Source organism: Callospermophilus lateralis, chromosome 13 (assembly GCF_048772815.1).
Source record: "Callospermophilus lateralis isolate mCalLat2 chromosome 13, mCalLat2.hap1, whole genome shotgun sequence".
NCBI classification, from domain to species: Eukaryota; Metazoa; Chordata; class Mammalia; order Rodentia; family Sciuridae; genus Callospermophilus; species Callospermophilus lateralis.
Window position 1 is genome coordinate 72,245,804 of NC_135317.1, and position 26,510 is coordinate 72,272,313.

A 26,510-nucleotide genomic window follows, 5' to 3' on the forward strand; every position below is an offset into this window, starting at 1 on the left:
ATGGCATTCCAGGACAACCCCAGCCTTACTGTGCCCCTTACTCTTGGTGCTTCAACTAGAAAGACTGGTTTTCTCTTCTTCCTCCAATATGCACCCTGTTCCTCCCTCCATGGGGCTTTCAGTATGATTTACCCTCCACCTTTCATCCCAATCATAACATCCTAATGGAACCTTCCCTATAGCTAGTTCCTGTCTCACTCCTGAACCCATTTCATAATTCTTTGATTAACTCAGTTACAAAGCATCTGAATTTTTTCCTGAAGGTGACAATGTTCCCTGTTTTGCAGACAGAGAAACTGAAGCAGTTTATTACATAACTTGGTAGTAAAGTCACATGTCTAGTAAGGGTCAGAGTTGGGTTTGAGCTAGAGCCAATTCCATCCACTGTGCCATCCTGTGGGCACACCAATCTCTGCCCGATGCTCAAAGTAAATGCAGAAGCCAGTCAGTCATGGTTCTAGCCCTTGGCAGAAACTTACATATGAATCGCCAAACCTTGATGCAAAGAATCCTGCATTTCATGTGTCTGCCAACATCCCAGAGAACAGCTAGATAGCAAGGGAAAGTATAAGGATGACAATGACAATAATGACAATCACAAAATATTGTTAGTGTTTATGAACACTATTTAAAACACTTTGTTAGCTTATTATGTTATTTACAAATTTATTTATTATTTTATATATACGTGTACATGCACGTATATATACACATGCACGTATATATACACATGCACGTATATATACACATGCACGTATATATACACATGCACGTATATATACACATGCACGTATATATACACATGCACGTATATATACACATGCACGTATATATACACATGCACGTATATATACACATGCACGTATATATACACATGCACGTATATATACACATGCACGTATATATACACATGCACGTATATATACACATGCACATATATACACATACACGTATATATACACATACACGTATATATATGTATATATAATTTTTTTTTCCACCATTGAAACCACTGAAGAGCAGCAGTCATGGTTTGGAATTACCCCAAGGTCATAGGTCTTAGCAAGGGCCACAAGGTGATTATATTAGACAAAGGTGCCAAAAACATGCACTGGAGAAAAGATAGCCTCTTCAACAAATGGTGCTGGGAAAACTGGAAATCCATCTGCAACAAAATGAAATTAAACCCCTATCTCTCACCATGCGCAAAACTCAACTCAAAGTGGATCAAGGACTTGGGAATTAAACCAGAGACTCTGCCTCTAATAGAAGAAAAAGCAGGCGCTAATCTCCATCATATCAGATTAGGCCCCTACTTCCTTAACAAGACTACTATAGTGCAAGTGTTAAAAATCAAGAATAAATGGATGGATTCAAACTAAAAAGCTTCTTAGCAAAAGAAATAATCAGTGAGGTAAAGAGAGAGCCTATAGCTTGGGAGCAAATTTTTATCACTTGCACATCAGAGCACTAAAAGAACTCAAAAGGCTACACACACACACACACAGAAAAAAAACCCGTCAATAAATGGTTCAAGGAACTGAACAGACACTTCTCAGAAGGTGATATACAATCAATTAACAAATATGTGAAAAAAATGTTCAACATCTCTAGTAATTAGAGAAATTCAAATTAAAACTAAGATTTCATTTCACTCCAGTCAGAATGGCAGCTATTATGAAGACAAACAACAATAAATGTTGACGAGGATGTGGGGAAAAAGGCACACTCTTACATTGCTGGTGGGACTGCAACTTGGTGCAGCCAGTATGGAAAGCAGTATGTAGATTCCTTGGAAAACTGGGAATGGAACCAGTTATCCCACTGGTTAACCCAGCTATCCCACTCCTTGGTATATACCCAAAGGACTTAAAAACATAACATTACAGGGACACAGCCACATCAATGTTTATTGCAGCACAATTCACAATAGCTAAACTGTGGATCCAAACTAGATACCCTTCTGTAGATGAATGGATAAAGAAACTTTGGTATGTGTGTGTGTGTATATATATATATATACACACACACACAGCATTAAAATATTACTCAGCATTAAAAGAGAATAAAATCATGCATTTGCAGGTAAATGGAGTTGGAGAACATAACATTCAGTGAAGTTGCCAATCTAAAAAAACCAAATGCTGAATGTTTTCTCTAATTTAAGAAGGATGATTCATAGTGAGGTTGGGAGGGGGAGCAAGGGAGGATTAGATGAATTCTAGATAGGGTAAAGGGGTAGAAGAGGAAGGGAGGGAACATGGGGATAGGAAAGACAGCCTAATGATGTCCATCTCATTCCACTAAGTACATGTATGAAGACACAAATGGTGTGAATATACTTTGTATACAACCAGATATAAAAAATTGTGCTCTATATGTGTAATATGAACTGTAATACATTCTGCTGTCATGTATAATAAGAATAAAAAATTTAAAAAAGAATGAGCAAGCTGAGGTCCAGCTGCCCTCACACATGCCTCACCAAGCTTACCAAGGAATTTGAGAAGTGTGTGAGCACAATAGGCTCAGTAAGGAGCTGCTGGAGCTCTCCAAGGACAAATGAGTGTCAAGTCCATGATGTGTAGGTGTGGTGCAGGGAGGACATGTATTCCGACCAAGAGGAAGTGAGAGGGGCTGAACGTTATCCTGGCTGCCCTGAGGAAAGCAGTTCCCAAGGAGGACACAGTCCCTTCTACTCCGTGAAAAATCAAATCTTTATGAAGGAAAGAAAAAAGTGGAGTAGGTACTGTTAGTGCCAACTTTTCAGGCGAGGAAAGTGAAGCCCAGAACTGCTGGGCAGGTTAGTGGAGAGCAATGGGACCAGCACACACACCCAGACAACCTGACACCAGAGCCTGAGCTGCAAACATGGGCCATGCTTTGGAAGAGGCAGCACAGCACCTTGGAAGCACCGACTCCTCGAGGGGAGGTGGCAGAGGCTACACAGCAGAGGTGACCCCCCACCTGGGTGCTGAGGAGCCTGTGCGGGAAGACAGACTGAAGCATGCAAAAAATGCAAGAAGGACAGATGAGCGTGACTGACTCAGTGAACAGAAAAAAATATGACAAGACGGGGGAAGAGCTGTGAGTTACATCCACAAGCTGAGTATATGACGGCGAAGGCAGGAGACTCACCAATTAAAACTGCATTTTGTTTGCTTTTAAACTGCATTTTGCTTAGTACTCTTACACACAGAGTGAAGGGACACACTGGAATGAAAAAAAAAAACAAAAAACTCCACGTAGATTTACAGAAGCCAAATGAAAGATGAAAGGAGCCTCGGTAGTTGTGAATATAATAGGAATGAGGAAAACGGAGCCTGTTCAATCAATATTTAATTGGGGGAACTGACAGAATTAGAGACAAATAGGTATAGAGGTTGAAGAAGGAAATTTCTAGAATACCAAAGTTTCTGCCTTGGTGGGAGTGTGTGGGGTACCAGTCCCTGGGAGAAGTAAGGTTAAGGCATGAGGGAAAACAGGAGAGGTGGCGAATTATATGTGGGGCATGATGATGATTTAAAAAGTCAGCTTGACATAGAACAGAACCCCAGTATCTCCCTCAGAGGATGTACAAGATGACACTATCAGACCCAATCCCACATTATCCCAGGGGATTCTCTGCACTGATTGAAAATTTTCCTATCTGTGCTGTCCAATAGATTAGCCAGCTGTTACACTTGACCACTGAGCATTTAAAAGGTGGCTACTGCAACAGGGGAATTGATTTTGTAATTACCAAGTTAGGAAAAAAAACAAGGTGTTTTTCCTTCTTTTACATTCAACACAGAACACTTTTGTGACCAGATGTGTGGGGGTTCCTGCCCACACACTCAGCAGTCAATCCTCCAGCAGACACTAGTTCTGCCAATGCTGTTCGATTCTGACACCGTCTACCTAGGGAAAGGTCCTACAGGCTAAGGGCTCAATCCCAGGAGACCAGCACCCACTTCAGACATCAGTGGAAAGTCCCAGGTTGTTTTATTTATGCTTTTGACTAGCTGCCTATAAATTGGGGTTCCAGGGACCCCCTTTTCTCAGGCTTAATTTGCTGAGATGGTTCCCAGAACTCAGGGAAACACATTGACTTGTTTATTATAAAGAATTTTTTTTAATGCAGATGTACAGCTAGATAGAAGGGACACATAGGGCAAGTTATAGGAGAGGGAACATAGCACTTCCATGCCTCCTCTGGGTTCTCCACCCTCCAGGTATCTTCATGTATTCTTCAACCTGGAAATTCCTCGATCTTTGTTTTGGGGGGTCTTCTTAGAGGCTTCACTACATAACCATGAATAATTAACTCATTGGCAATTAAGAAAACCTTTATCCCTGCTCCTCCGCCCAGAGGTGGGGGTGACAGGTACAGTACCACTGAAAGTTCTAACTCTCTAATCACATGGTTGGTTCCCCTGGCAACCATTCCCCATCCTAAGGCTGCCCAGGAGTTCACCAAGAGTTGCCTCATTAGAAGAAAAGATGTGCGTATCATCCAAGAAATCCCAAAGGAATTTGGAGCTGTGTCAGATGCTCCTATCATTCAGAAAATTACAAAGGTCTGAGGGGCTGTGTGTGAGGAACTGGGGGATCAAAGACCAAATATCAGAAGATTCTCCCAGTGTCCCTAAATACATGGTTTTTAGAAGCTTTGTGCTGGAAACCATGGCAGGGGGCAGAAACCTAATATCTATTTCATATTCTATCACAATATCATGGTAATTTTACTGAATTTTAATTAACCTAAATTTAAACAGCCACGCGCTGTTAATAACCAGTGTATTGGCTAGCACAGATCTAGACAACAGAAGCTGCTATCTAATATTAGATACACCAAGGCTGCTGGGACTGGAAAGAATTGTAGAGTTTATCTGGTATAATTCTCTCATTTCAAAAACAAAAAAACTAAGGTCCAAGCAGGACAAGTGACATATGAAATCACTGAAGCAAAGAAAGAAGTAAAACAGACTAAAGCCCTGGTCTTCTGCATCTGATCCAATGCCCTTTCCATTTCATGGGATGCTTCTAGTAACGATATAAAAATAGCTGCTATTTTGTCTAATTCTGGGGTGTGGAATCAATGCAGCTCACCGGCAAAGCCAACTAAAGATCACGCACTCCCCCTGCTGAACTAGGCATCTCTAGTGTTCATTGAATAAATAAACGCATTAGATTTTTCTAGTTGCAGATAAGAATGCACTTTAGTTAGTAAATTCCTCTTGAGGTTAAACTAAGGAAGTTCTGGCACCATGCATGACCTCCAGGAGCACCCCAAATGGCCAAAGTTCAAAAATCCCAACTTCACTAACTGCTAGTAAAATTAGTCAAACTGACTTTCAAGGCTTGGAGGTGAAGCAATCAGAAACTATCAAGAAATTATACCACTAACTGCTCCAGTGGGGGCCCTTCCATGCCTACACTGTGATCGGATGAAGGGGCTCTCAGTGTTGGGCACAGGGCTCCACTCTAGGATCACTACCTCTCAAAGCTGGGCATCACTGCTGCCACACTCACCAGAATGCATCCCAGGTCTCACCTCTAACCACACATCATTCTTTTCAGAATCTAAATTTCAGACACTGGGGATCCAAGATCCTTGCCACACACAAAAAAAGGTATTTCTGGCTTCTACCCTGTGCTATGTCCCATAAACATAAAAAGCCCAAGCATTAGAAATGAAATTCAGAAGGTGGCAAGGATAACATTTACCAAATGACCTATTAAATAACCCACTGGCACTGGTTAGGGGCCATGGATCCTAAAGCCCAGCTTGCTTAGGAGCATCCCTGACTCAGACCTTTTTACACTGGAAACTATCTCTACATTGCAAATGTCTCAATCAAGTCACCAGGGGCTCTTTTTAATTTTATTAAAAGATACATTTATTCACAGGAACATCTGTATGGATAAAAGCTATGTATGGCAGAAAATGAATTATGCATTTCAACTCTGACTATGGAGGATTTCTTTTGTTGGTTTTTTTTTTTTTAAATCTGGATTTTCTAATTAACAAACCCAAATATAGCTCAGCTACAAAGAATAATTCTAACAAGCTTTACCTCAAAAATGGCAGCAGTAGAATTGGAGGGAGGAATCAGAAAAAAAATCAAATAACTGAAAATTGGTGAAAGTTGTTGAGGTCTGAGGGACAAAGAATGCTGTCACGAGCATTGGTAGTGATCTATGGGAAGCTAGGAAAGGTGTTCTGTTTCTGCACCACATTTAATATCGAAGACTTCCAGATGGAACTCTGTTCTGGGCTGTGGATTGTGGAAGCTTCTTAGCCCTAGAGTAGCTGATGCACAAAGGGAAGGACACCAAGACAGGAGTGCTAAAGCCTAAGAACTGGACCCTCGAGAGCCCCCTAACAGAGAGAGTAAAGAACACGGGGAGGATTGGAAGCCCAGTCTTGCCAACAGGTCTGAAGACAAGGTAATTATTCCTCACCCCATGAAAGCTGGAAACTTCCATCCTAAGTGGGGGCCCTTCCAAGCATACATTGTGATCGGAGGAAGTGGCTTTTCCCAGCTGTAACAGACTCTCCCCAAGCTGACCACACTCCTCAGAGTGCCAACTGCCATAATGCACCATCAGGTAGCTGCCTCCAAGTTGGTGTTGACACATAATTACATCTTTTATACACCAAGAAGAAATTAAAGGATAGTTCAGGGCTATTGTGTTGGTTGTCAGAGGAATTTTCCTGGGGAGCAAACACAGGCCTGGGCCACAGATCTCCAGCTTAAAAATGGAAGAACATGGTAATGGCCAAAGTTCAAAAATCCCAACTTCACTAACTGCTAGTGAAATTAGTCAAACTGACTTTCAACTAGATCACATCTTCCCCACCTCCTTAAAACCTTTGGCTCCTCTTGCATTTAAAATGGTACCCAGTTCTCATCAATCTGACCCTTCCCTCTTCCTCCAGCCTCACCTTGGGACTCCTGGCTCTTCTACCCTCCCGTCCTGGAATCCCTTCTCTTCCCCAGACATACTCTTCTCTATTTGGGGATCTGAGGCTTGCCCTTCCCTCTTCCTAGAATAGTTTAGCCCAGATCATCCCCTGGCTGCCATATTCTCTTCACTCATCTCTCAGCCCAAATTACCTACTCTTAGAGATTCTTCCTACCCATTTTATCAAAGGTAGCACCTGCACCTGTGCCCTCCATAACATCACAGGAATTACAGTACTTCTTTCTCTCCTGTTAAAAATGGCTAGTGATAACTAGCCTTCATCAAGTCGCCACTGTTCCCAGGCAGAGATCTGAGTGAGTGTACACAGCCATCCCTTTGTATCCTCAGAGCACTGGTTCCAGGAGACCCTCCCCCCATAGCCCACTTTCAAAATACCAAGATCTGCAGATGCTCAAGTCCCTTATATAGAAGGGCATAGTATTCACATATAACCTACACACATCCTTCCATACACTTTAAGTTATCTCTAATCTCTGTGTAGTCTCTAATATAATGTCAATGTTATGTCAAGAATTGGTGTACTGTGTTGCTTAGGGAATAATAAGGGGGGAGTCTGGACATGACCAGTACAGATTTAATTTTTTTGAATGTTTTTAATCTGCAGTTGTTTTAATCCTTGGATGAAGAACCTGCAGATACAGAAGACCAAATATATATATTAAACCTCAACTAGGACTGGGTGAGGTTTTAAAAAAAAAAAAAAAAAGACAAAGGTGGGTATTTTTTCCACCAGAAAGAGAAAGGAAGGGGTAAATACAAGATGTTAAAGTCAAGGAGCCTACAGGATTTGGAAACTAGGCACAGGGAAAGACAGAGCAGGGACCCAGCCACAGGGAAGCATTAGCTTGTCTTCAACACCTGCCCTCGTTTCTACTATCTGCCTCGGTTGGATCCTGGTCTGGGATCTGGCTTTCTTCACTCTCAAGTTCTCCACTTTTTATTTAAAGCACCCTCTTATAAGAGCACCACACAGCTCACTAGATTCTGGTTTTCACAGGCCTTGGGTGGTGTTGAAGGGAGAAAACTGATACCACAGCCACTTCAAGGAATATGAGTTTGCAGGAGGGAGGAACAAAAGAGACCTAGGGCTCCTTCAGGTACCACTTTTCCCCTCTGGTTGCCACTAAGAGATGATCAGTAGTGCCTAATCAGGACTGTAAAAACCCAGACCCTAGGCTGAGCTTAGGTTGGAGCAGGACTTTGTAATCTCTTTCAACTTTATACACCTCTATTGAAAATTATTTACTCAAACAGAAGTGGGCTTCTGTATTCTTTTTGCAAAACTAACAAATCAAAATCCTTTGTATCAAAGCCTTTGAGTTATCACCTCTGAGTTAAATATGTACACATTGCCTTTCTCTCTTGGTGGATCCAGAAGACATGTGTGTTTTAGCTATTCTTAGGCTGCTAGACTGAATACCAACCCTAACAATCTGCCCATTTCCATCCGGATCATACTGCAGGACAAATGCCTTAATTTCTGTTTCCAGAACAGCTCAGAGCACTAACAGGTCTCAATGATCCTAAGAGAACAAAAGGAAGATAACTGTTCATTATACCTGTTATGGTTTGGATCTGAGGTGTCCCCCAAAAGATAATGTGTAAAATATAAGAAAATTTAGAGGTGAAATGTCTGGGTTGTAAGAGCCTTAACCTATTCTGTGATTCCACTGATTAGAGTTAACTTCCCAGTTAATTCTTGACAGGTAGCATGTAGCTGAAAGAAGTAGGTCACTGGGGATATATATGCCTTGGGGGGTTATATTTTGGCCTTGGTGAACAGTTCTCTGCCTCTTCACTGCCCTGTCCTGAAATGCTTTCCTCCTCCATACTCCTTCACCATGATGTTCATGATTTTCTGCCTCATCTTAGGTCTAGAACAATGGAGTCAATCATCTCAGGACCTAGACTTCTGAAACTCTGGGTGCCAAATAAACTTTTCCTCCTCTAAAATGGTTCTTATTAGGTCTTTGGGTCACAGCAGGAAAAAAAAAAAAAGCTAAAACACTGCCTCTTTTCCTCTCAAAAATCCTTTAGTCTGAATGAATCTTTCATTTGACTGCTTGGCTTATTAAAGACATCAGGAAAACTCTTTTGGATATCTCAGACATCACACAACCTAAGATATTCTTCCAGTGATGGTGAACAGATATCTCCACCAACATTGAATATTACAATTAACTACAACAATTGTTTACAGCAGTCAGTTTGGTAGTACAGGATAAAATGAGAAACTACACTGTGATTCATAAAGCTCAGAACCCTGATTAATTTTTACCCCCAAACGACTCTTCAATTCTTCTGTAGAACTAGATTTATTAATAGGTCAGGCATAGGGTGTCAACAAGGAAAAGCCAAAGGCAACAATGTCAGTTTTGCTCATTTCAACACTCAGTGAACCATCCATTCACACTTTAATGACATTTCCTTCCCTTCTTCCCTATCTTTGATACTCCAGAGCCTGGTGAAAGGCCAGCCTGGACCAAACTCCAGAAGAGGAAGAAAGGACAGCACAGGAAGTGAACAGCCACCCTCCCAACCTGGCTACCTTCTCTCTTCTTCAGAATCAATCATGCTTCAGAAGGGCATGTGCTGTTTCACATAAATGCTAGCACTTGTATAGGATTCAATCTGCACTATACTGAATGCCACTCCATATGTAGAATCTGTTTACTTATGAAATGAAAATTATCTTCCAAGAACCATATTAACTCCAGAAATCTTCTTAAATAACTTCAGGACCATGCAAGAGACCCATGGCCTTTTTCTATTTGCTTAAAAAGTATCAAAGGAAGGATTCTCACACTCTGCATTTCTGCTAACAGGATAAAGACATCCTCCCGACTACAGAAGGAGCGGCTCTCATGGACAGACACCTCTTTGGAATAAATACAGAAATAATAATAAAGAAAATTTTGTTAGGGGGGGAAAAAAGCTTGATCCTTATTTGAAATTATATATAGAAATGAGATTTAAATACAAACAATATATATATGGATACTTTTCTTATTTTCAAATCTGTATACGTAAAAGCAATGAAAAATTAGAAAAAGGAAACTTGAAAAATTGAATATTTTAGAGAAACCAGGAGAAAGGTTGCTCTAGGTCCTCTCATAGCAACCTGTATCCCTTAAACTCATTCTCTCATCTTAGGCAGGAGGACTGTTTTGAGCTCAGGAGTTCAAGGCCAGCCTAGGTGACATAGCAAGATCCCATTTCTTAAAGGGAAGGAGTGGTGGTAAGTCCAGGGTACAATGTAAGAATCAAAAAACCCCACGAATCCTTTTTAATTCTTTGCCCAAGCTAAGATAGATTTAAACAATCTGCTGTATTATCTATAATGAAACAGCCGTTTTATTCTAGAATCTCTTTCCAAGTTGGTCATTTCCTTTCTCTCTTTTGTAGTGACATATGAAAAATTCCAGCCGACAGTCTTCTCAGGTTATTCTCAGGTGACTTATGATCCCTGCTTTCTCAAAGTCTTTCCTTTGATTGCCATAAGATGTGGAAGGCTTGAGCTGAGTTTTCCCACAGTCACCATAAAGCACCTATACCCAAAACGCTCACATTTCATTCAAGGTGACAGCTCCTTCCTGCCCCAGAGCTCAGAGCAGCACTCCAACAACTCACAAGGAAGCCTGTTGCTTTGTGCAGTTGCCCAGGCCGAGATCACAGATAGGGCTCTGGGGAAATTTACATCACTCCAGAGAAGCCAATATGACTTCCATCAACGTAAAAGATGCAACTGATTAATTTTAGGCATGTTCCAGTTTCTTTTATGCAAACACTAGGCATTCAATATAGTCTGTCAAATCGGGGAATGCTTTAAGAGCTCGCTGGAGCCAATATATGTACTTAATCTAGAAACAAAAGCAAAAAAATGATGCCAATTCTTCCCACATTTCTTGTGCAAAGGGAAATATGTTTTCCTCAGATTTATCAGGTGCCATCCCCTTGACTCTTACAACCCCTAAGGTTTCCTCTAGGAGTAGCTTTGCAGAAAAATGTCATTGCTCTCCAGAATAACCATGGGACCACGGACTGCCCCCTAGCAATCAGACTCTGTGCCTTTCTACCCAACTGAAACCGCTTTCTCTGCACCTAAAGAGCACTGAAGTAGTTCTGGTAGCTAAACATAGGAGTTTCTCCCATTTAAAAAAAAAAAAAAAAGTCCATTCAACCACCTTCTCCACCAGCTGTCCTCATTTTCCTTTCTCCACCTCATAGTTCAACTCTTTAAGAATAGTCATTTCCTTTCCCTTATCTCCCACTCGACTGGACCTCACCCTCTTCAAATTACTCCAGGGTCATAATTCCAGTGAAACAGTTCTCAGTAATGGATTCAGTCCTAAATTGTGTTCAGTGCCCAGACTTTACCTTCAAATTCTGAAGAACAAAGAGCTCATTTTCTTTTTCTTTTTGGGGGGTTGTGAGGTAACCAGGTATTGAACCCGGGGCTGCTTAACCACTGAGGTACATCCCCAGTTCTTTTTACATTTTAAGACAGGGTCTAATTTAAAATTATGTATATTTGAAATATATATTTATTTGAAATTATATATATGAAATGAGATTTAAATATAAACAATATAGAAAACAATATATATGAATACTTTTCTGATTTTTAAATCTTTAAACATAAAATCAATGAAAAATTAGAAAAGGGGAACTTGAAAAATTGAATGTTTTCGAGAAAACAGGAGAAAGGTTGCTCCAGGTCCTCTCATAGCATCCTGAAGTAAAAGGGAAGCAAGACCCCAGAGACAGACCATCTTTTACTCAGACCACAAGCTTAGCAAGCAATAAACTCAGGAAAGTCTTTTAATCAGACATCTATTTTTGCAAATGACAGTTATCTCAGACATATCCAGGGTTGATCTCCAATTTGTGATCCTCCCCCCTCAACCTTGTGAATTGCTCGGATTGCAGGCATGCACCACCATACCCAGCAAGGTGCAAATAAAGCCAGCTATCCAGAGAACTGACTCTGTTCCCAGAAACCACCTCTATCTACCCATCTCTTCACTCCCTCCTGCTGCTCCCAAGGTGGGAGGAGGAAAGAAAAAGTCTACGTTGTTAGCCTGGGGACGTGGGGATGCTATAGTGTGATGCTCATAGAGACTGGGGGTGCCTGCAAAAAGGGGAAACTGATCTTTCATTCCCCAATTAGAAAAGTAATGCATGTGTTGATTTGCTCTGCCCCTCCCAGAGTAAGGGCAAGAAAAACTCTAGGAAGATGGCTGGGCAGAGACAAACCCGACTCCCCAGTTCTCCTTGCTTCACAGAACACTGAAGAAAGTGACTAACTAGAGCATCTTCCAGTATCTGCCCCCACAAGGCCAGGACATGGTGACCCCAGCACCAGCTACATTACAGGCACTTGACTACTCTTCCCTTTTCACAGATCCAACATAGGAGAAATGATGGGAATCCAGACGAGGAAAGGGAAACAGGACCACAGAGGCAGACCACCTCTTGCTCAGACCACAAGCTTAGCAAACAATAAACTCAGGAAAGCCTTTTAATCAGACATCTATTTTTGCAAATGACAGTATCCCAGACATATCCAAGTAAGTGGTGCATGCTAGAATTGTGAACTATGTGCTGAATAAGTCATGGGACAACTTCAATTCAACTTGCCCTCTGTCTCATTTCATTCACTCCTACCACAAATGTTGAAGGTTAATTCTATACAAGACTCTGAATTTAACCATTAATAAGTGCTTAAGCATGACCCTCTGCCCTCAAAGTTAGAGAAATTAAGTACAAATTTGCACTCATCAAAAGGCATTCGGTGAGCAGTTTCATCAGAGTTTTCCAAAGCATCAAAGCCACCAAGTCAAAAATCCTAACCAGTCCATGAAATATATATACAGACACTTTTTGGTCATTTGAGAAAAGATTTCTCCTGCCTACCTTTTCCATGACTGCTGGAAACTATCTCTGCTACTAAAATTAATTCACCCTTGGTGTATCAAGAAAAGATTCTTTTTTGTGATTGAACTCCTGGAAGAAAACAGCACAATTCATATTCCCACAGTCTGGGGTAAGCAAAGGAGACTTTCAAAATGTGCATCCTTGGAGTGAGGCTTGAAAAAGAAGACAAGGTGCCCGTGACCTCTCTTGGACACTGCCATATGCAATCCAGCAGAGAGGGTAAATAAAGGTGATATAAATTCTGGACATTTCCCCTCAGAGAACATCTTGTTAATAGATGGTCATGCATTATGGGAAAATGAACCACCATAACAACTATACAAAAATTGCAACTGACCTATAGATCTTAGCAGGCTATCTGAATGAAATAGCATTTAAAAAATCACATTTGCAGATCACTAAACATAAGATTATAGGGAAACTGTACATGATTTACAGTGGTTCACTTCAACAACCATTATTGCTTCCTTTATTTTTTTAATAAGCATTTTAACCATTTTTTACTATTTTTAGAGTAATTACATGCACAACATGAAAAATTTAGGAAATTCGGCAAGTTGATGGGTTTTTTTTTTTTTTGGTTTGTTTTAGTGTGTGTGTGTGTGTGTCTGTGTGTGTGTGCGCGCGCATGCGGTACTGGAGATTGAACCCAGGGCCTTGTGCATGTGAGGCAAGCACTCTACCAACTGAGCTACATCCCCAGCCCAAGTTGATGTTTTTTTAAAAATCACAAAAATTCTTACAAGTACTGTTACAATTTGGTACATTACCATTTAATCTTTCTAATAGCTACTTGAAATGAATATGCCCATAAGCCAACTCTGGTAAAAATCACCAATACGCTAGGATATAAATGGCCATCTGTAATCTTTCAGTTATGAACAAGATATTTAACAGTTTTGAATATACTAAGCATTAAATTCAGCTTAAAAAGATTAAATTCAATGGAGAAACATTAAATGGTCTGTTTAATGTCTGAATAAGCTGACACTGCTTCCTTTTCTATTTGTCTTTCCAAAAGCCTAGTAGTTAGAATTAAGATCTTGGTTAACTATTAGTTCAGATACGAATCTCTTTAAACATAGATTTCCTTGATTACTTAATCATGTGTGATTCTGGTAAACAAAAAAAAAATAGTTTTAGCAGTTTTTATTTTTCTTGCAAGTGTATGATTACCATTATTTTATCAAGATATTTAATGAGGATTTATTTTCTATTACAATTTTCCATAATAGAAATGCTATTCAATGGTATTAAAAATAAAAAATACTGACTTACCTGATTAAGAAATTATGTAGTCCAACATCAAAATGCCTGTTCAGAGAAGGAAAAAGACAAGCATATCAACAAAACAGGTTTACAGAATAGTAAACTTGACAAAAAATACATATGTATGTATGTATGTATACATGTATATATATACACACACACACACAAATATATATATGCACACATTCAAACCATGATGAAGAAATGAATTACTCCATGGCAGTGATTCTCAAAGTGTGTAGCATTGTTGTTGGAAAGGCAAATGTCCAGATATAATGATTCAAAATTTCTAGGGATGGGGCCCAGAAATCTATCAGTCCCTCCTCGTGATTCTAATGTCAAGCCATGGCTCTCTGAGAGCAAGGTATCTCAGCAAGTCTAAGCTCTCTAAAAATCAAGGTCATGCAGGTGGATTTCCAGGTACCTTCCACTCTTTTCCAATAGAGGAGACCTGTTATAATGACAATTTCCTCAGATACTCATTTCCTCAAAAATAAATGAGACATGTTTAGAAAGCACATAATACTAGCCAACAGCAAAGTGACCCTTGTGAGGTTTCGCCCTGGTCTTCAGAGCTTCCCCCAGGTGAAGTCCCTGCAGCTTTCCACCTGGAAAGACCCCAGTTTCATAGTTGGGTCTGTGTTGAGCAGGGAGTTGAAAGAGCAGCTCCACCCACCGGAGCCTTTAGTAAGACCTGCGCAATGGTGGACCATTCACATCACAACCCTCCTACTTCACCCAACTGACTTAGTGCACACAAATGGTACTGCCCTGGTTTGTTCAATTAGCTTGCTCCTCCTGAACCAATTGCCTTCTCTCCCTTTGTGTGCGACGTTGAGTGAATTATGATGTTCCTGTCCATAAGGCACAGTTCATGCTCATAATCCCTAGAGGATGGTTGTCATGTCCCATCCACAGACTCACTTTCTAGGCTGGCAATCGGCCTGAGGAAGACTGAATTAATTCTGTCCCTTTGGGCAATGGACACAGGAATTCACTCAGGGTGGGGTTCGACTTTCCAGGCCCTTCCTGTCCCTGGCCTTTGGCTCTATCCCTGGAGCAACCCAGCAGGTTTGGCACTTCACCCACTTGACAAACACCCAGTGATTACGCACAATACAGTAGGATTTCTTGAGGGATACCTTTAAATGACAAGGTTCTTTTATGCATATGGATAACCTCAAAGCCAAATTATAAGATACATCATTCACTATATACCTTACCTGAAAAAAATTTAAAAATTCGGGAGAAATGGGATTTAAGATACACAGATTCCACTGGTTCTAAGTCTTCTGCCCAAACCATTCTCAAAAGGGAGATATACCTATACTAGGAGTGGCTGACTTGTTACATTAGGTTTTACATTTGCCTGAATGAGACACCAAGTTCTTGCGCAATAATATTTAATAAAATTTTCTTAATAAAAAAAAATGATCCCTCCTCTTAAAAACCAAGGGTACTTAGCATAGCCACAAAAGTAAATATCTGCACTTCAGGTAGCAAGAGTAACTTTGCCAGATCTGCAATATGGAAGGTAGAAACATGTGCAGCTTAAGACAAAGATTTCCGCTTCCTTCGCTCATCCAAAGTTTATTCAGCTCTTTCAATTACATCAGTTACAGAAGCAACAGACTTATTTCAGGACCACAGGACAAAATAGACATGGAAGGAATCACTACATCCTCAGTATAATATTGGGGTAGGAGGGAGAATAATGAAAAACCAAAAGAATAATAATGAAAAACCATTACAAGTTACTACTTATTGTTTGGAATGTGGCAAGCTATGTTCAGTACTCCATATGCATATAATTACTGCTGCAACAGGTAGTGGTACCCAATTCACTGGTGCAGGAACTAAGGTTCAGAGAGGCTAAGTAACTTGTAGAGCGCATAGTCAGTAGAAGACAAAGGTAGGAGTTAAATTAAGTTCTAAAAGACAGGAGTTATTTATTCTTCCCAAGTACCCTTCTAAAAGCACAGGCTCTCACTACTTCTCAGTATTGCTAGATGAAAATAGTAGTCATTTTATACACAGATCCCTTCTCACCTACATGATTCTGCTTCTCCCTACATGGCTACCCTGCTCCAGGTAATCCCACCGTCTTCGGCTCCCTTATGCTCATGTGCTCTGCAGGATCTTGGTATCATCCAGGATCTGGAAATTTTTTTCACTTTTCTAGGCTTCATCTTCCTCATTGGGGAAATGGAGAGAACTTATTCACAGGCAACTTATGAGAAATAAGTGATATATGTAAACATGGATTAGCAGAGTACTTGGTGCACAGGAAGTACTCAATAAATGTTCATCTTCTTCCTTATTTTTAATGGAGCTCCCAATAACTCAGTGAGAGAAACTAACAAAAGGGACATAAGATGACTTACATTGTGGCCCAGAAATAGAAAATACTCTTCCAGGGCCCACCCAGGGCAGATAGAAAGCTGAAGGCTTGGGAGGAGCAGGGCCTCCAAGTGACCAGCACAGAGTTCAGGAAACAGCAGAACAGTAGGTTCAGGCAGATCTTGGAAGCAAGCATGAGAGTGGGCTGAGATCAGAGGGATGACCTCATCCTGTCTGCCCCAGACACATGCCAGTGCCACACCACTGTATGCTTAGGGCCTACCTGCACAGAAGTGAGGGACTGTGACTCAGGCTGCCTCAGACTCGCTCTCATGCATGTGTGATTGATTACAGAGGGAACTAGAGACTGGAGCAAGAAGAGGGATGAGTGATTATGATAGGAAAGCATAAAAAGAATCAAGAGTCAACAATCCCTTGAAACTGAAGTGAAATGGAGAAGATCAAGGGTAGAATTAACATCAGAAAATGCGTCAGAAGAACATTAAGAGGAGGAAATCAAGGCTTGCTCAATGGCATATGCTAGTCTTACATCTTTACTGCATCTATGTTGACACTCATTCTCTCATTCAATAAATACTTTGTGTCTTCTACGTCAGATGGGTACAGAGGTGAGCATTGTAACAAGGCCCCCAGCTCTCATGGGGCTCACATTCTGGTTGGAAGAGGTAAACAAAGCAGTGTGTAAATAAATTATATCTGATAGCAACAAATGCCAGTGAGGCAAAAGGATAGCGTGACCAGCCCCCACAGAGGCTTGGGAAGACCTCCTTGAGGGGAGTATATTTTTTTCTGTACAGTTCAAGGACAGCTGCACAGAAACCAGAGGAAGAATATTCTAGAAAGAAAGACATCTAGGGTATGGAACCAAGTGGGGCCCAAACTGAGAAGGAATGAAGCAGGCTGGAGTTGCCAAAAACAGGACAACATAACCAGAGCACGGTGGACGAGAGAATGGGGACAGGCTGGGTTTGGAGAACTGAGCAGGCACCTGATCTTACAGCCTTGTGCATAAGAAGTTTTAGTTTTAGTTTTACCTGAACATTGATAGGGTAACATAACAGCAGAGCGAGTTCTTAAATTTGTTTTAACTTCATTCTTTGGAGAGATGGAGGTGGGGGGTGGGGCGTAGCATACTTTTTTTTTTTTTTTTTTAATTAATTTTTATTGTAGGTTGTTCAAAACATTACATAGTTCTTGATATATCATATTTCACACTTTGATTCAAGTGGGATATGAACTCCCATTTTGATGTAGGACAGAGGAGCCTGGACACCCGAGGACTTAGTAGGAAGCAGGTTTATTGGCTGCAGCCGGTTCAGAGTATGGCTTGTGCCTGAAAATTTTTTCTTCTGAACAATGAGTGTAGAAATTCTTTGAACTTTATACCTAGTGGGAAGAGGGGCTTGGAGGTTTACATTTTACATAAAATTATTTAGTCTACATAAAAGCATTTCTTTTCTTTGAGTTCACAGAGTACTTTTTGTCTCGTTTTTTAGGATTAGTCAGAGGATTTACACATTTTTCCACAAAAACAGAAGTAACATGAAATCCAGGGACAAACAGCTTTTGCAAGACAGAGCAACAGAAAATAGGAAGTCTAACCACATTTAAGCTCTTTTTCAGAAATCTTTGCTGATATTCTGTTGAAAAGAACAATTATAGTGAGGATCTCTGGAGAAGCTTAATGAGGATTGTTTGATTGATGGTTCTAGAATGTCACATTGGGTATCTCACAGACAATGAATGGTAAGAGAGGAACTGGGGCAGGGAGACGATAGAAGATCACTGCAGTACATTGAGAAATAACCGAGCGTGGCAGGGGTGGATCCAGATATGACTCTGTGGTACAATCAAAAAGATTTATTAATAAACCCACACAGGTGTGTGCGGGTGTAATAGAGCACCTCTAAAATTAAAAGTCCCTATCTTCCCAATTTCCAGATAACCAGTAGTCCTCCATCCCAGCTTCCTCATACTGAGGATGGAACTGAAAAGATGTCCCTTTGGCCCATTGGTGGGCATCAATGGAACTGGAATTATGAAAAATATCTGGCTAGCACAGCCCGATTAAGTCTAAACAACTACATTTCTTTCCCCCCACCTATATATTTTAACCACTTCTGTAGGGTGGAATGAGGTAGATTAGCTACCTTCCCAATTTGAGGGAGACAGATTGAGTTCCCTTTTCCTTTTTATAATTTTTCTCTTGTTTCTGATGTTGGACAGAGGTGCAACCAAATCATCTCTCAGAACCCCAGCAGGACCTCTGGCTTAGAGGGCTGGTTATGGAGAGAGCTGGGAAAATAAGGGAAAGAGAATGACCTTCAAAACAGCTGTAAGTGCCTCATATTGCTCAATTTCAAATCAGGAAACCTAAATGAGAACTTAACCAGATCTTTGACTTCCTACGGAACCTCCAGAGTAATACCCAAGGACCCACGCTCAGGCCAAGGGAATGAAATGGTCCTCGGACTAGCTTAATTTGGAAATGGTTTGCCTGCTGGGAGGGCTATAAATCACAGCTACATTTTTTGTTTTTATAATTCACTTCCAGTGGTAATACACACAAAATAAAATTTACACAAAATAAAATTTTAAGCATTTGTAAGAGTACATGTCAATGGCATTGAGTACATTCGTATTGTGTTAGAGACATACCTTAGTGGTACAGTGCATACTTAGCATGCACAAGACCATGTGTTCAATCCTCGGCACCAAAAAAAGAAGTGGGGGAAAGCATATTCACATTACTGTGCTACCATCACTGTCCTTCATCTTCAGAACTTTTCCATCTTCCCAAACTGAAACTATGCCCATTAAATAAGTCATCTTTGCTGCCGCCTCAGGCCGTAGCAACCACCATTCTTTGTTTCTATAAGTTTGACAATTGTGTGTACCTCACCTAAGTGGGATCATATGATGTTTTCCCTTTTGTATCTGGATGGACACAGGTTTTTAAAAACAGGTTTCACCTAACTCATACCAACATCATCATTCTCTTAAGATCCAAAGCCTCCAGAATGATGTGGTCAGAACTTTGTCTTCTTCCATTTCCTGTTGCCCTGTAGCATGAAGGGAGTAGCTAACCAACAAGAGTCTTCCTCCTTCTCTACCTATAATATGTAGTCTGGCTACTGGATACTAAGCTTTATCACCCCATCCATCCAGTATTTAAAAACTAAACATTCAAAATTGCATTCACGTGGTAGAAACTAACAATCTCTGAAAAGCAAAATTTTTCTTCCTTATGTGACTAATGGCCAGGAAATTATCCATTCTTATAATACACATGAGAGATTTCCACTGGAAAGCACATTTTAGACTTTGAGCTACATCTCAGTGATAATTGTTTTATAACCAACTGATGCATGAAGGTTTCAACCCAAAGTGTCAGTCTCACTAAGAACTAATATTCTAACTCCAGACACAGGTCAAAGAATAGACTTCTCATAACCATCTCTAAATGTAAGAGCCCTCATGGAGACTACGTAATATGGTAGAATTCAAGAAAGTTTTAATTTAATGCTGCCTCCCATCTTCTTTGGATCATGTGAAAAAGAAAGGCAACGCTTTCTAAGAGTAAAGGGTTAGAGTTTCTCACTGTGAGGGCAGGGCACAGCATACAGTGGAGGGGCGAATGTTGGCAATCTTGGTCCACACACATGCAGTTCTCAATACGTGCCAGCCACTCTTGAGCTATACACATATACACAGCAAGTCTTTGCAACAATGCTACAATGTGAGTGCTATTATTATCCCCAATTTTCAGAGGAATAAATAGGCATAGATAAGTGACTGTCCAATGGTCACAGTTAGAGGTAAAGCCAGCATCTGAACTCAAGCACACTCCATCAGTCAGAGTTCCCCAAGGAAAGAGGGTCCCCTTTACTTTCTGTGGCAATCCAGGCAGATGCAACAGCAATATAGACCAGGTGCCTAGCATATGTGAGGCCCTGGGTTCAATCCCCAGCGTAATTGAGAGTGATCAAGTATTCAGAGATTAGGCTGCTCACTAGCCTTTTCTAAATATATCGGGAGAAAAATTTAATAAGGTATTCCCAGGAGTGCAAGAGTGGTTTGATATTAGAAAATCTGATAAAATTATTTCTCTCAATAGTTTTATGATAACTTATCAGTAATTCAGAAAAGGCATTTGATGAGACCCAAAATCCATTCATGTTAAAATGGCATTCAAAATTTTAGTTGTTGGCATAAAAATATATGTATGTACTTCAGACCCCAAAATAGCATATTACATCAAGGGACAATATTAGCGACTTTTCTACCAATGTCAGGAGTAAGACAAAGAGGCCCTCTGTATCCATCATACCGAATTCTCTGTTAGAGGTGCTGGCCAATGCAGCTAAAAAAGCCTCAAGTCAGAAGAGGCAAAGGAATGAAAGAGGAAAAAGCACAATTCCCCTATTTGCATATGATATGACCATGCACATGAAAACACAAAGGAATTACAGAAAACAAAGAAATTTTAATAGGTTAAATATCAACATGCAAATAGCATTGATATTCAACTTTAAACTAGTAGGAAGAGAAAACACTATTAAGATAGAAAATTACTGAAATACTTAGATACAAGCCTGAAAGGTATCCATACCTATGATAAAGTTATAAAAATCCACCAAAAAGACACAAAACTAGACTCAAACTAATGAAAAGGCATAAAATATTTTTTGGATAGGCATAAAAATGTCATTTTCCTCAAATTAATTTATAAATTTGATCCCAATAAAAATACCATCAGGATCTAAGTGGACACCTCTGCAAATTTATTATAACATTCAATTGGCAGAATAAATAAGAAAAAGTCAGGGAAACTCTAGAAACAGCAAAAAAGGAAAATTAAGCCCATTCATCATTGGAACATAGTACTGAGGATTTCTCATTAAAGCAGTGCCATGCTGGTACATGAGCAGGCAGAACAGTGAAACAGAATGGGATAATCCACTAATAGACCCAATGATAGCCAAAAATTTTAGTATTAAGGCAGCATCTCAAATCAGCGGGTCTGGCCAGCCACACATGCAAATGTCACACTGGATCCAATTCTCATACCCCATAGTGGGAAAATTTAAGTGGATCAGACATTTAAAGATAAAATATGAATTCATTCAAGTACTGGAAACATTTTTTGAAGGGGAGGTGAAGTTCACCACCTGGGAGTAGATAAAATTCACTCAAAACTCGGTCATCAGAAAGAAGTAGCAAAATTTTCAATATTAACATTTTAAAAAGATAACCTATCTCCTATGTGACCAAAAATCATCAATAAAAAGATAAACTTAGAGAATACTAGTTAGGACTTCTAAAACTAAAGAACAGGCTAAGAAAAAAAAAAACCTTCAAAATGAGACAGAAAGACATGCAAATGGCCCTTTAACACATGAAAAAATAATCTTGTTCATACTAAGAAATGTGCAAATTAAAACAATACTGATTTTATCGTATTTTGTTTTCTGAGATGACAGAGTATCACTATGTTGCCCAGCCTGGCCTCAAATTCCTCAGCTCAAGTTATCTGGCCTCCGAAATAGCTGTGACTACGGGTATGTGCCACCACACCCAGCTATCCTTTGGATCTTGCCCATCTCCTAAAGGCCTATGTAATGAAGGCATGGTATCCTAGCTCTTAGTGCCATTGGGAGGTGGTGACACTTTAGGACGCTAGTCCTAGTAGAAGGAACCTTGGGTCACTGAAAATATATCTTTGAAGGGGATTGTCGAACCTAGGCCCCTTCTTCTCTTTGCTTCCTGTATGCCATGAAGGGAACAGACCTCTTCTACCACACACTCCAGCCATGATACACTATACCACCACAGGCCCAAAGCAACGGGGTCATGCAACCACAGAGTGAAACCTATGATACCATGAACCAAAATAAATCTTCTCTCTTTTTAAGTTGATCATCTCAGGTATTTGGAAAGTTATGGGGATGAAAAGCTGATTAACTCAACTGTATTTCTCACCTCAACTGTCAACATTCTAAATTTGGCAACATCCTGTGTTAGAGAGGCTGTGGGAAAATAGGTAGTCTTACTTTTCTGGAAGAAATGTAGAATAGTGTCATCTCTGAGGAAACGCCAAATGGTGTCATCGCTAGGACAGAAAAGTTGGCAATAAGCCAATTACATATACATTCACCCTGCAATGATGCAATCTCCTTTGTAGGAAACTATACCAAAGAAACACTATCACTCATGATATAGAAAGTTGGGAACATTGGCTCTGTCATCTTAATGTAAAAAAAAAAAAAAAAAAATACAATCATTAGAGAGATGAGGTTGCATGGTGATCAAGCAGCCTATGGGCGAGGAAAGCAGGCTCTTCCCAGGAGACAGGGAATCCTGTGGCAGGGCATGAAAGTGATACCAGGTACCACATAGGCAAGTAAGAATTCAGCAAAACATTCAACAAATGGTTAAAACCCAAATGTGTTCTAGCATGAAAGTCTAAAGCCCCAGACAGAGGAGTGCTCATATCTGTTCACACACTTTTCTCCTTGGGCCTTCATCCAGCACTTAGGAGAAAGACTGGGGGTAAAGACTAGACTTGACGGCAGTTTTTGTTTGTTTTTTGTTTTTTTTTTTGGCAACAGTAAAGGACTGGAAACTATAACTTGAATCTGGAATGTTCCCCCAGGGGTTCATGCATAAAATGTTTGTCTCCTGCATGGTACTTTTGGAAGGTGGTGGAAACTTGAAGAGGGGAGCCTAGTGGCAAGTCTTCCAGTCATTGGGGGGAGGAGGTAGACATTGGAAGGATTGTAGGACCCTTTTTCCTCTGGCCTTTTTTTTACTTTATAGCTAGGAGATGAGCATACTGCCCTGCTGTGATGTGCTGTCTTGCAACAGGTCTGAAAACCATCATGAACTGAAACCTCCAAAACCATGCATCTTGTATGATAAACAAATAAGCATTTGAGTCGATATCATTAGACATCCAGCTTTTTAGCATGGTAAAAATATATGTATTTAAATATAAAGTCAAAGCAGGTAAGAAAAAACTTATTAATCCTATATTTGGGTTGAAAGTAAGAATAAATTCAGAATTGTTTTTCTTAAAACAACTGCCCTCCCCACTGTGTCCACTGAAAATGTATAGAGGGGAAATAACCAACCTAGTAGTAACGAGTCTCCTTAATCTTGGATTATGGTTTCTAAAACCCACCCAACAAACTCCTTCCAGAAATGGAAGATTCCAGTGTTGGACAGCAAATGTACAAGAACAGATCTCTGGAACTGACTTGGGTTCCTTCTAAAGAACTCAGAAGTGGGGCTGTGATTTCAGAACACAAGCAAACCAGTGAACTCCAGAAATATCTTCTGATTTAATTTTCTTATATACATGCAAAAGGTCCCTCAGGAACTAAAATTGGAAGAAAATGAGCAATTTTCTTTTTAGCACTCTATGCCAAGCACTGTGTTAGGCCCTCTATATTATCTCTTAATTCTCATAAGAGCCCTGAAAAATAGGTTCCTATTTTAAGAAGCCTCATGTCCTTATTCCTAGTCACCTAACCAATAAACTGCTGGTTCAGGATCTAGTAAGGCATATCAAATGCCAATGTTGGTACTCTTCCCTTCCTGTATTCAGTCACTCATTATTTACCACAAGCTTAATATATGCCAAATTCTGGGGATTCAGAACCGCATAGCATACAACCTCTGCTCTAAGGAGTAGAGAGTCCAGTAAAGAGATGGCAAAAATCAACAAGAATTTCAATATGGTATAATATTCTTTCCCTTGATGGACTATAAATTCCAAGAGAGCAAGAACCAAAGCCTAGAACCTACACCAGATCCTCAATAAGTATCTATTGCATAAGCCAAATACTGGGCCAATTTAATGGGTGAACGATACACTGTAATAAGACCCCAATGCCTCTGAATGCTCTGGCAATTAGAACGGTACCCTGCAGATGGAAGATGCTCAAAAGTGGTTATTTAATACATCAATTATTATATATAAGAGCATAAAATAAACAAGAATGTGTTTATTCCTCTGCAGTAAGAAAGTTACTAAACTCAAGCACAATTTTTCTTGTCATCTAGTAAGAAAATCATCTTTCATGGCCACTAACACACAGAAAGCCAGGATTTCCTTATGGGGAGATATAAGAAACATCAATCCTATGCAAATTCTTCTTGGTTCCTCCCAGAAATAAAAGTTGGAAATCCTGTGTGCATATCTGTGAGATATTCAAGATTCTGTTGCCTGAACATCAACCGACAGCAGCAATGGGAAGGTAGATTTCAGTTTAATATAAGCTGCAGTATCCACAGGAGACTGTAAACTTCCTGTTACTAGATGAGTATGAGCTCAGGTAGCACAGGGTGTTGAGAGGAAACTTGGAAAACTGAAAGGGGTCACTTTTAAGATTGCTTCTAGCCTCAGGCTTCTGAGATCAAGTTCCAGGGACATTGAAAAAAACATCTCCAAGTACCAATGCTCACTCCCAGAGCCTCGGCTCTCATCTGATGACTATATCAGTGGATTAGTAGAGTGTGCCTGGGCTCACGCACCTGCTGTGCCCCTGATGGTTTATTTATAACAATTATGACTGCCATACTCATTAGAGCCTCACAGTGCACAATAATGAGGTTTGTGGAGCCTTGTGGTGCTGCCCACACTCTCAGAGCATGTGGATTTATGTGCCATTCCATTTAGAGGCAACTGTGACAAAGGAACCTTCACACTTCACAGTGCATGTCCATGACAGAACATGGGCCAGAACCCGTGGTTGGTTCCAGGACTTGTTCTGGACTACCATGCTGCCGGCCCACCAAGACCTAGTCCTTCCTCCCAGGTCGAGTTTGGCTGTTTGAGAGCTAGACATTAAAAACGGCAATGAATTGTGGCCAAAAGCTGCAAATGCCAAACAGCTAGTGAGGACAGTTTTGGAAGTCCTTGTTATGGCCACTTAGCATGACACATGAAGGGTGATATTTATACAAAGTACCACATTCAGATCATAATCCTTGCCTTTGTCTCTTCGATTTACAATCATCATAGTCTTTCAGCTGCACAGTCATTTATCCCATTGGTAGGCTGCCGGAGTTTGGCTTTCACATTTCTGCCTGGAAACCGACTTAGAGAATGAGGGGTAAAAACTAAACCAAATCACTAAGAAAGTTTACCCCTAGACTCAAGAGGCCCTGATTAAGCCAGATAGTCCAGCACTAATTTCAGAAAGCAGAAAAGGCCTTACAGCTGAGCTAATCTAACCCTTCCCTTGATTGACGAAAAAGTAGGAGGAGGAGGAAGATGAAAGCATTTGAAACCCATCTAGTGGTACTGTGTACTCAGGGTCTAATGGCAGAGCCGAGCTAGTCCGTTACACTTCAGTTGTTTGTTCGAGGTGCCACAATGCTACCCTGTCTTGGCCTCAATCAATATCTATTTCCTAAGAATGGCTGAGGCAGTGATTGGGACAAGCTTCCCCACGATATCCTATGCTAACTGGCATCATCAACCATGTCCAGTTCAACCTGCAAATGCTTGTGTTTTTTTGTTTGTGGGGGGGGGGGGGGTTAAGTTACCTGGTAGACATTTGTTTTTCAGTTTGAGAAGAGAACTGACTTGCTTTGGAACTCAGATCTCACCCACTGTGTCCAGTTCTAGTAAAACAATCAATTCTCATCCCTACCTTCAGTAAGAACATGAGCAAGGCATGCAGGCTAAGCCAATCACTGAGGTTGATCTACCTCAGGAATTACAACTTGGCATGACCATGATACACTGCTAAAAAAAAAAAAAAATAGGGACTGGGGCTATGGCTCAGTGGTAGAGTGTTGAGGGCCACAGCAGAGTCGGGATGACGCATGGCATTTTTGCCAGAAGTAATGGTTGAGAGGTGACGTTAGCAAGCCATTAAGATGATGACTTTTGAGTTCTGGCAGAGTTCCCCTTGAGTTCCGCATGAGCTCTCGCGGGGATTCCTGGAGAGTTCCCATTG

The 26,510-nt window shown here is 40.5% G+C and overlaps 1 protein-coding gene across 3 annotated transcripts in view; it reads right to left on the reverse strand.

The window, feature by feature from the left end:
- The window catches only part of Hhat (hedgehog acyltransferase), a 296,093-nt gene that overhangs the window by 127,859 nt on the left and 141,724 nt on the right, over positions 1 to 26,510 (reverse strand). For all 3 annotated transcript variants that reach the window (XM_076831926.1, XM_076831925.1, XM_076831924.1), the window contains one exon: positions 14,188 to 14,223. In XM_076831926.1, coding sequence (XP_076688041.1) covers positions 14,188 to 14,223 — 36 coding nt within the window. The remainder of the gene's footprint in view (positions 1 to 14,187; positions 14,224 to 26,510) is intronic.